We start from the raw sequence: 11,500 nt of genomic DNA on the forward strand, positions 1-11,500 counted from the left end.
ACTGGCTTTTGAGCATCTGCAGAGAGGAAACTTGATCTTCTATAAGTCAGACCTCACAGAGTGTGACATCGACATCTCAGCAGCTTCAGTTTACTCAGGAGTGTTCACTCAGATCTTCAGAGAGGAGAGAGGACTGTACCAGGACAAGGTGTTCTGCTTCATCCACCTGAGTGTTCAGGAGTTTCTGGCTGCTCTTCACGTCCACCAGACCTTCATCAACTCTGGAGTCAACCTGATGGAATCAAAACCAACATCCAAACTTTCAAGATTGTTGAAAAACAAAAGTCAAACAGAAAGGTTCTACCAGACAGCAGTAGATGAAACTCTAAAAAGTCCAAATGGACATCTGGACTTGTTCCTGCGCTTCCTTCTGGGTCTTTCTCTGCAGACCAGCCAGAGTCTCCTTCCAGGTTTGTTGACACAGACAGGAAGTAGCTCCTGGACCAATCACAACACAGCAGAGCTCATCAAGGAGAAGATAAGTGAGGATGTGTCTCCAGAGAGAATCATCAACCTGTTCCACTGTCTGAATGAAGTGAAGGACACTTCTCTGGTGGAGGAGGTCCAACAGCAGCTGAGATCAGGACGTCTCTCTGATCGAATGTCTTCTTCTCAGTGGTCGGCCCTGGCCTTCATCTTACTGTCCTCAGAGGAACATCTGGACGAGTTTGACCTGAAGAAATACTCAAGATATGCTTCAGACGAGGCTCTTGAGAGGCTTCTGCCGGTGGTTCAAGCTGCAAACAAAGTTCTGTAAGTTGTTCAAACATTTCTGATGATATGAACTAAACATGAATGTTTGATTTACTCTTTGATGATTGTTGTGTTTGTCATCGTGTTTAACAAACTGATCCTAATTTAGACAAACCTTCCTCAAATATTCATACAATATGTGATTTTATGATGTAACTAGTTCAGTCTTGTCAAATAGAGAATTGAAAAGTAAAGATGTTACGTAGTTTATAAAAATATCATCTTAATAAATCATTGTAATGATAAACAAACAAGCGTCAACTTTAAATGAAAATGAATAATAATCAAAAGAACATATTTAAAACATGTGGCCTCATTAATTATACTGCGTATACACAAATGAATGTGTACGCAACATTTATTTATAGAAAATAAACTTAAGTTAGCATGTGTGACCTTCACAGCAGCTCTGAGCCTGATTTCTACAAAATCTTCATCTTAAATTCACATGAAGTTTCTTGAATGAAACAAAACCACGAAGGTTACATCAATAAAAATGCAGCTTTATTTAACTTTACTGTTTCATACAAAAGGTCAACTCTTGTCTTTTTCTCAGGAAATGTGTTCTATAAAAATAAATAATAAAATCAAAGGGGTTCGTCTTCATAATCCTCTTTGTCCGACTGCATGTATTTAATTTAAAATATTCATGTCAGGTATTACTTTAAGATTCTTTTTAAGCAAAATAAGTTGATAAATGTCACTTCCTGTTGGAGCAGTTGAATCTATTTTCAGCTCATGAACTGAATATTGAAAAACATTTGCTTTGTTTCTTATGCAAGTAGATCAGTGTCATCAGAGAATTGAAGGATTGAATTTAACATTTCATTTTACTAAAATGTTCTATTTTTTTAACCATAGAAATATTCTGAATCATTTTATTAAATAATTTGAATATATATTATATATTGGATTTTAAACACTTTCACATTTGTATATTAAATTAAAAAATATTGAATCTTGAATTTTTTTCATTTTATTTATTACTAAAATAACAATATTAAACTATAAATAAACTCTTTCAATTCTTGTCAAATAGAAAATTGAAAAAGTCACTTGTTGATGAAACTCGTCTTTCACAGGCTGAGCTACTGTTTCCTGTCAGAGAGAAGTTGTTCACTTCTGTCCTCAGTCCTCAGCTCTCCGTCCTCTAGTCTGACTCTACTGGACCTGAGTTACAACAAGCTGCAGGATCCAGGAGTGGAGCTGCTGTCTGCTGGACTGAAGAGTCCACACTGTCACCTGGAGACTCTCAGGTCAGAACATCATCTTCTCTCTTCATGTCTGGTCCACAGTTCATCTGGTTTCTTGTCTCTCAGGAGAAATGAAGATAGAAATAAATGTCATGTTTCTAATATCTGGAGAGAAACTAGACGAGTGTCGTCTCAGCTCTTGTTTCCTGGTTGATGAAGCAACTGAGCCAGATTTCCTTGTTCGCAGACGATGTGTTGATAAATGTCACTTCCTGTTGAAGTATTATTTATTTTCAGCTCATGAACTGAATGTTGAAAAACACTTTATTTCATTTAATTTGATTAATCAAGATCAAGTTGATCACATGAAAACATTCACTGAAATACTTGTTCATGTTCCAACAATTCAGCATAAATCAATGATGTCTCACTAGTTTGTAGGAAAGTCTGTTTTTCTAAAGTAAATATTTAACAACAAACCACAACCTCAACATTGTTGTTACTCCTTCTTCATGTTTGTGTTTCTGTCGTCATGTTCAACATTTCACCCTCATTTATACCAACCTGATAAATATTCAAACAAACATGTGACCATGATCTTATGAAAGTAAATAGTTGATTGTTTTTAAATAAAGAATTGAAAAAGTCACTTGTTGATGAAACTCGTCTCTTTCACAGGCTGAGAGACTGTCAACTGTCAGAGAGAAGTTGTTCACTTCTGTCCTCAGTCCTCAGCTCTCCGTCCTCTAGTCTGACTCTACTGGACCTGAGTGACAACAACCTGCAGGATCCAGGAGTGGAGCTGCTGTCTGCTGGACTGAAGAGTCCACACTGTCACCTGGAGACTCTCAGGTCAGAACATCATCTTTTCTACATCATCAAAGCTCAAATGTAAAGTCAGAGGTGGAAACACGAGTCAAAGTCTGTCATCACTTTGTTCTTCAGTGAAGCAGCTCATAGATACATTTGTATGTTTGTGTAGCAGGTAAAGATGTTACGTAGTTTATAAAAATATCATCTTAATGAATCATTGTAATGATAAACAAACAAGCGTCAACTTTAAATGAAAATGAATAATAATCAAAACGACATATTTAAAACATGTGGCCTCATTAATTATACTGCGTATACACAAATGAATGTGTACGCAACATTTATTTATATAGAAAATAAACTTAAGTTAGCATGTGTGACCTTCACAGCAGCTCTGAGCCTGATTTCTACAAAATCTTCATCTTAAATTCACATGAAGTTTCTTGAATGAAACAAAACCACGAAGGTTACATCAATAAAAATGCAGCTTTATTTAACTTTACTGTTTCATACAAAAGGTCAAATCTTGTCTTTTTCTCAGGAAATGTGTTCTATAAAAATAAATAATAAAATCAAAGGGGTTCGTCTTCATAATCCTCTTTGTCCGACTGTGTGTATTTAATTTAAAATATTCATGTCAGGTATTACTTTAAGATTCTTTTTAAGCAAAATAAGTTCATAAATGTCACTTCCTGTTGGAGCAGTTGAATCTATTTTCAGCTCATGAACTGAATATTGAAAAACATTTGCTTTGTTTCTTATGCAAGTAGATCAGTGTCATCAGAGAATTGAAGGATTGAATTTAACATTTAATTTTATTAAAATATTCTATTTTTTTAACCATAGAAATATTTTCTGAATCATTTTATTAAATAATTTGAATATATATTATATATTGGATTTTAAACACTTTCACATTTGTATATTAAATTAAAAAGCCACTTGTTAAAAATATTGAATCTTGAATTTTTTTTATTTTATTTATTACTAAAATAACAATATTAAACTTTAAATAAACTCTTTCAATTCTTGTCAAATAGAAAATTGAAAAAAGTCACTTGTTGATGAAACTCGTCTCTTTCGCAGGCTGAGCTTCTGTCTACTGTCAGAGAGAAGTTGTTCACTTCTGTCCTCAGTCCTCAGCTCTCCGTCCTCTAGTCTGACTCTACTGGACCTGAGTAACAACAACCTGCAGGATCCAGGAGTGGAGCTGCTGTCTGCTGGACTGAAGAGTCCACACTGTCACCTGGAGACTCTCAGGTCAGAACATCATCTTCTCTCTTCATGTCTGGTCCACAGTTCATCTGGTTTCTTGTCTCTCAGGAGAAATGAAGATATAAATAAATGTCATGTTTCTAATATCTGGAGAGAAACTAGACGAGTGTCGTCTCAGCTCTTGTTTCCTGGTTGATGAAGCAACTGAGCCAGATTTCCTTGTTCGCAGACGATGTGTTGATAAATGTCACTTCCTGTTGAAGTATTATTTATTTTCAGCTCATGAACTGAATGTTGAAAAACACTTTATTTAATTTAATTTGATTAATCAAGATCAAGTTGATCACATGAAAACATTCACTGAAATACTTGTTCATGTTCCAACAATTCAGCATAAATCAATGATGTCTCACTAGTTTGTAGGAAAGTCTGTTTTTCTAAAGTAAATATTTAACAACAAACCACAACCTCAACATTGTTGTTACTCCTTCTTCATGTTTGTGTTTCTGTCGTCATGTTCAACATTTCACCCTCATTTATACCAACCTGATAAATATTCAAACAAACATGTGACCATGATCTTATGAAAGTAAATAGTTGATTGTTTTTAAATAAAGAATTGAAAAAGTCACTTGTTGATGAAACTCGTCTCTTTCACAGGCTGAGCTTCTGTCGACTGTCAGAGAGAAGTTGTTCACTTCTGTCCTCAGTCCTCAGCTCTCCGTCCTCTAGTCTGACTCTACTGGACCTGAGTAACAACAAGCTGCAGGATCCAGGAGTGGAGCTGCTGTCTGCTGGACTGAAGAGTCCACACTGTCACCTGGAGACTCTCAGGTCAGAACATCATCTTCTCTTGGTTCTGATAAGTTTCTAAAAGTGTTTCTCCTTCATTTCAGTCTGTCAAGGTGTCAGATCTCAGAGAGAGGTTGTTCTTCTCTGGCCTCAGCTCTGACATTGAACCCATCCCACCTGAGAGAACTGGACCTGAGCTTCAATCATCCAGGAGGACCAGGACTGGAGCTGCTGTCTGCTGGACTGAAGAGTCCAGACTGGAGACTGGAGACTCTCAGGTATGAACAGAGCAGCAGAACTCACTGACTGAACTCCAAAGATCTATAGACTGAACATTTGATGCTCAGACTCTTCATCTGAACTGAGCACATGAATCCAAACTCTGAGTTCCTCCATGTTCTCCTGCTGGACACCAGTGGAAGCATGAAGGAGACAGTTGAGACTGAGCAGCCTGTTTATAGATCCATCTTTGTTGTCATCAACAGTCATGACTGAGTCGTCCACTGAGAATGAAACAATATTCATGAAACATCTGAATCAAATGAATCTGATCTTCTGACTCTTTCTTCCTCCAGGCTGGACTTCTGTGGACCAGATATGTTAGACCTGTAAAAATAAATGGTAAGTTTGATTCCATTGATTGACTTCAACATCAAAGCTCATCTGCTGACACAGCAGTTGAAGGTCTTTGTGGACATGGACTTGATGAAGAAGATTCCAGAACAAACGTGCAGATGTTAAAGACTCACAGTTACAGTATCAAGTGAAGCTCTGATTCCAAATCTTCAAGTCCTTCAGCTCAAAACTCTTCAGGAGCTTCAACATCAACATTGTTTCAGTTTGACTGTCAGTGGAGAACAAAGAAATATTTCTGTCAAATATTTGAAATCAGACGTGAGTTTGATCATCAACTCACAATGTTGAGTCACTTTAAACATCATTTCACACATGAATCACTTCATATTGAATCATGTGTTCACTTGAACATCTTCATCACAACTAGACTAGACTCATGTTAGCTACATGCTAGTTTAGCTGCTGACTTCATCTTCAAATCTGACATTCAAGATGATTCTGGGATGTTTCAGTCACATGGTTCTTCTCTCAAGTTCTCAGAAGAATGTTGACAGAACATTGACTCGTCTCAGTTTGGATCAGTATATGATCGTCAAGACAACGTTCTTCCACCATCATCACCTCATGTCTCTTCTTCTCTCAGTCTTCACTCTCACTGGACTCACACACAGCAGCGCCTCCTACTGTCCAACGACAACAGGAACTTGATGGAGGATCAGGATTATCTGGATCATCCTGACAGATTTGAAAAGCTGCGACTGAGGAGTGACTACCACAGTGACTCTCAGAAGAAACAGAGGGAAATAACTTGAAGAGAATTACAGATCAAGCAAGAAGATGAATGTTAAGATGTTCCTTCCAGACTGTTTGATCAACTTCAAATGACTTCAATACATGATTATATTTTTACAGCTCGACTCATTCTTGGAACATCCTGACCTGAAGAGGAACAATCTATTCAAAGATACAAGTAATGGTTCATTGTTTTGCTGCTCATCTGATTATATATTTTAATGGTTATTTTACTTCTCTTGTCCACTAGAGGGTAGTCATACTTTTGCTATGAAGCAGTGAATCAAAGAGAAACTTTTGAGACCAAAAAAGGAAAATCTCTCTTTAAAACTAATAAACATCATGTATTTAAACAAAGTAATTGAACTTTTACTAAACCTCTTCACTTTGATGTTTCCTGATCTTGTTTTCAAATAAATCCACTGGTTTGGTCACTTTCTTTTTGTTCATCTTCTGTCCAAGAAAATTCACACACACACACTTACACATGCACACACACACTCTCTATATCTATTCCCATTAGTGGCCACTTGATGGCGCTAGTGTAGCTATTCCATTGTGACTATAGTCTACCTTTAGTAACGAGATAATAATGAGGATTATTCTGAGAAACACCCTAATTAATTATTATTTATAGGAAATGAAGAAGTAAATGACTTTGATGATAACTAGCTTCTCTCTATAGACTACATATAAGTTGACAATAGTATTTAATAAGAAAGTAATATTAATAAAACAGTTTCTTTTGAACAAAAAAAAAAGATTAAAGACGTCAAACATGTTTCAAATGTAACAATATACTTCTACGTATTAATGGCCTCCTGGGGGTCAATGGATCAGCGTTCACGTCGTATCCTCTGTCAGTACCCGCCGAGGGAAACTAATGATCCTTCCAGCAGACTAACTTCTAAGAGACAAAGCCTGCAGGTCTTACCTATCCTACCCACCCTTCCATCTACATATGTGGGGGGCAGCCACCACCCTGACTGTGGATACCCAGTAGTGGATAGTGTTGTTGAGACACTTTCACACTGGTCATCCAGAAACAACCTTTTTCTGACAGACGACCCCAAACAAAGATGATCTTTCCACTCATCCAGGTGAAGATATGAATCGGTAAAGCTGGTGTCGTCCAAGTTCTTGTGTTCACCGTCATAAACTGCCAGAAGAATCAACAATAGAGAATAGGAGGAGTTCAAAATGTGAAAAAGAGGTTTAATGGCATGATTAACTACATGAGAAAATTAACTAATCTCTCAGAAACAAACACTGAAACAAACACTGAAAAGTGAAGTGAATATTGAAGTATGATGAATGGCAACATGTTTATTCATCAAATTCATACAGCAAATGTTTCTGGTATCAATGATTGCTTCAGGCTGTGTTTCCTGGTGAGGATCGATGAAAAGTTAAAAACTGAAAGAATAAAAGTTCAAAAAGACTCCTGTTATAATAAAATGTGTCGTAAATGACCAATTTTCTGATTCAAACTTTTCTTGCCTGATGTCTCCTGGTTTCACTGCAGAATGTCTACAACATTAACACAAACATACTTGATTCCTCTGGGTAAAAATCATTCAGAGATTTCCTGATGTTTCTTACCACATGTTTGCTGATGACATCCAGCTCTACTGCTCTTTTGATCCAACTGAGCCCCAGAGGCTGAACAGCTTAGTCAATTGTTTGCTAGAAATCAAACAATGAGTGAAAAAACTTTGCAGCTAAATGTGGAAATACTGAAACTTTGGTTATTGCTCCTGATGATAAGGTTCCAGGGTTGAGTCAGTACTTGGGTGACTTAGGTCAGTCTGTCAAACTGAGCCTTAGAAACCTGGGTGTTGTATTTGATAAAGACATGTCTCTTGTTCAACACTGCAGAAAACTGACCAGAAACTGTTTCAACTGAGAAAAATCTCTAAACTTAGGAAACCATTTGTTTTCATGTCTTAACAAGAAGGATCTGTCTTTCCTGCAGTTGATTCAGAACTCTGCAGCGAGAATTCTGACCCGCTCAAGTAGAAGAACTCACATTTCTCCGATCCTTAAATCTCTTCACTGGCTGCCAGTTTCTTTCAGGATCATTTTAAAATTCTGGATCTTACTTTCAGATCTATTCATGGTCAGACCTTCCATCAGTGATCTGATCCAGCCTTACACCCCAGCTCGGGCTCTGAGGTCTGTGGATCAGAATCTACTGATGGTTCCTCGCACACGATTCAGGACCAGAGGAGAGAAATCCTTCCAGGCTGTTGCTCCTAAGCTTTGGAACGTTCCTTCTTTACTCTCCTGCTTTGCTCTCCAAACCAAGGGGAGGAGGAGTCACAGAGGAGGGAAGGCGAACAGTAGCCGGCCGGCCAACTCGAGTGGGCCAAAGCATCCACGCCTAGTAGGGGGCAATCAGAGCGATTCACGGCGGTGGAGCTGTCTGATATCACTAGGACATTGGACTGTGACAGTTGGGGAGAGAGGTGAAGCAGAATGTTGTGAATTGCTTTCAACTCTATCCAGTTCATGTGTATCTACACTGGCGTAGATCTGACCCGAGATGCCTTCCCATGTTAGAGATGCGTCTGTGAACACCTGAGTGTAATGAAGGACACAACCTAATTCCAAAATTTGATGTCCTGCAAAACCCGACCCTGGTCTTGCTTTGGATCTAGCTTGAGATGACCAAACCATCTCTGGAGGTCCCTCATATGCAGCAAGCCCAGCCGCACCGCCTTGTGAGCTGCTGCCATGAGCCCCAGGAGGGACATAACAGCGCCTGCTGTGATCACATGACGCCAAGCTTCCAGCAACTGTGTTGTCAGTCGGAGACCTGGCAAGGATCAACCAGTCATCCAGATAGGTCAAGATCCTCACCCCACTTGCTCTCATTGGTTCCAGTGCTGCCTCCACACACTTGGTGAAGGTCCTGGGTGCCAGAGAGTAGCCGAACGGGAGTCAAGTGTATTGACACAAGTATTAGCGAAACGCAAGTATTTGACTATCGAAACTTCAAATGATGCGTTGGTCAGGTCAATAGATGTCATCCAAACCCCTGGACTTACACCTGTCAGCAGTCCTTTACTGTCAAGATCCGAAATGGGTTGGTAGCTATAAACTTGTTCAAATAGCTGAGGTCCAGTATGGGCCTCCATCCACCATTCTACTTTGGCACAAGGAAGTACCGGGAGTAAAACCCGCTCATCCTCTCTGCTGTTGGAACCGGCTCTATCACCTTCTTCAGCAGGTCTAGAGACCTAACTTTTTAGACAGGATAACTTCTCCTGTTTCGCAACGTTTGTCCAGAGAATCCCTAAAAAATGCGGATGTGCACATCTTCAGGTGTGGTTGCCAGGCAGGTGTGGTATTCTACCAGTGATTTGACTCTAACCTGAGTTGAGCTGGTCTCCACTCAGTAATCAGTACGCATGAGTATATTTTATTATTGTCTTACTTTATATTTGATTATCCTTTTAGCATTCATTTAAGTATGGCGTATATGTTTATAACAATTTTAATCTAACAACTCCACAATTTTTTTAATTAGTGGTTGTTCCGCAGCAACATTTTATCAATTACCTCTTTTATCAAATATTTATCATCTTACAAACAACACATCATTATCATGCACCTGCACACGCTATATGTATGACCGAAACTATAATAGTCTGCCTGCAATATGATTTTTTTTATTGTGCGACATAAGACTCGGGCCCCATTCTGAAGTAGTCATTCATCTTTCCCTCGTCGTGCTCAGTCGTCCAGTCCATCCTCGTCATCTTCAGTCGTTCTGACTGTTCCTCCTCAGTCGGTCCGACTGTTCCTCCTCGTATTCCAGTTGGTCCTCTTCGTCCATGTCTCAAGCCCAGTCCATCTTCTCCAACGTCCTCCAGGTCCATCTTCTTCAACCTACACACAAATAACCTTCATTCAGGATTAGCTCTGACCATGAATATTGTGTGTTTCTTCGGATAGGGGAATGTGTTTGATGAAACTTATCTTTTGTGTACGTCTGTCTACTCATCCAGGTCAGGACATTCCCTTAACTTGATTTTTTTATATCCTCCGGTGTCGGTTATCGGGGCATCCCCCATTCTTACAACAGGACATGGTACCAAGAATCCCCAAATGATGAACATCATTGTCACCAATCCTGTCCACTGTTCATTCATTCCATTCATACATCAACCTCCCCTAGAGGACACATAAGATAGTGTTTATGTTACCTGTCCTTTGGGCTACTGTTGTCTGGGCATCTCATAGATCACCCTGATATTTTTATTTTTTATCAGTCCAATGGACTTTACCAACACCAACGCAATGAACACACTCTTTGTGCTCACCTCGTCAAGCCTGAATACTTGTTATAATATCCTAAATTATTTCTTAAACAACTTTTGATATGAAAATCACAAGCAAAAACGCTTTTTTAACCGAATAGAAGTTTAAAGGCCTTGAGACACAGCGCCTATTATCGGGCGTCTGGCGCCGTCGGGCAGTCCTGTGTAGTCGATGCCCCGAGTCCCTTTGGTGTGTATTCCCCAGTCGGGAGTCGGCGTCCTCGTCGGACGAAGAGAGAGGCGGGTGCAAGCGTTCAGTCTGGAGTCGGGAGTCTGGCTCAATGGTCAATCCTATTGGTTGAGTGCTAGGTTTAGCTAGCGAATCAGCGCAGGACAATGAAGCGGTGTCCCGCTGGAACAGTTGCCTGTTGTCTCATTTAATCTAATAATTCAAATGTTCACGGGCGGAGCTCACACTCATGGGCGTTGGTTCCGGTCTTCACTTCCAACCTGGGGTCTCACCGGCTCCGTTGGTCCTTTTGTGCACATCTTCAGGTGTGGTTGCTAGACAGACACAAATGTTTATTCTACCGGTGATTTGACTCTAACCTGAGTTGAGCTGGTCTCAGTAATCAGTTTGCATGAATGTTGATTGTGTGCAGGAACAAAAGTTCTTAGCATCAAGCAGAGTATACTTTATTATTCTCTTACTTTATATTTGATCATCTTTTAGCATTAATTTATATGCGTATATGTTTATAAGAATTTTAATAGTTAGAAACATTCTAAAAAACACATAACATACATTATTTAAGACTCAAAGAAACAAACTTTAATATTTTCTTTGAGACAAGTTTATATTTCTTACATTTACCTTTAAATGATGAGATAAAAGATGTTGAATTATTTACGACAGTTGATGCAATATTTGACCTCTGACTCGTATTCTTACGAGGTCCACCTGGTATTGAAACCTCGACATAAAAGATTGTTCAAAAAAAGAATCTGTATTTTAAGCTTGTTATTCTTCTTCTATTTATTCTTCTTCTTTTCACGATACAATTGTACCATTTTAAGATCAATTCTAACAGAAAGGAAATG

At 38.8% G+C, this 11,500-nt stretch overlaps 3 protein-coding genes across 4 annotated transcripts in view; 1 reads left to right on the forward strand and 2 right to left on the reverse strand.

Annotated features, from left to right (window-relative positions):
• Window positions 1-5,378, forward strand: part of LOC148085178 (NLR family CARD domain-containing protein 3-like) — a 6,414-nt gene extending 1,036 nt beyond the window's left edge. Inside the window, exons 1-3 of the mRNA XM_087785536.1 lie at window positions 1-753; window positions 4,635-4,808; window positions 5,342-5,378. The exon at window positions 1-753 is cut by the window's left edge and continues 1,036 nt beyond it. Coding sequence (XP_087641662.1) covers window positions 1-753; window positions 4,635-4,808; window positions 5,342-5,378 — 964 coding nt within the window. The remainder of the gene's footprint in view (window positions 754-4,634; window positions 4,809-5,341) is intronic.
• Window positions 1-11,500, reverse strand: part of lrrc39 (leucine rich repeat containing 39) — a 57,509-nt gene that overhangs the window by 31,190 nt on the left and 14,819 nt on the right. The window lies entirely within an intron of this gene.
• LOC148085179 (telomerase reverse transcriptase-like) overlaps window positions 9,809-11,500 on the reverse strand; it is a 10,104-nt gene continuing 8,412 nt past the window's right edge. Inside the window, exon 11 of the mRNA XM_087785537.1 lies at window positions 9,809-10,028. Coding sequence (XP_087641663.1) covers window positions 9,809-10,028 — 220 coding nt within the window. The remainder of the gene's footprint in view (window positions 10,029-11,500) is intronic.

This window comes from Callionymus lyra, chromosome 2 (assembly GCF_982586985.1).
Source record: "Callionymus lyra chromosome 2, fCalLyr1.hap1.1, whole genome shotgun sequence".
Lineage (NCBI taxonomy): Eukaryota > Metazoa > Chordata > Actinopteri > Syngnathiformes > Callionymidae > Callionymus > Callionymus lyra.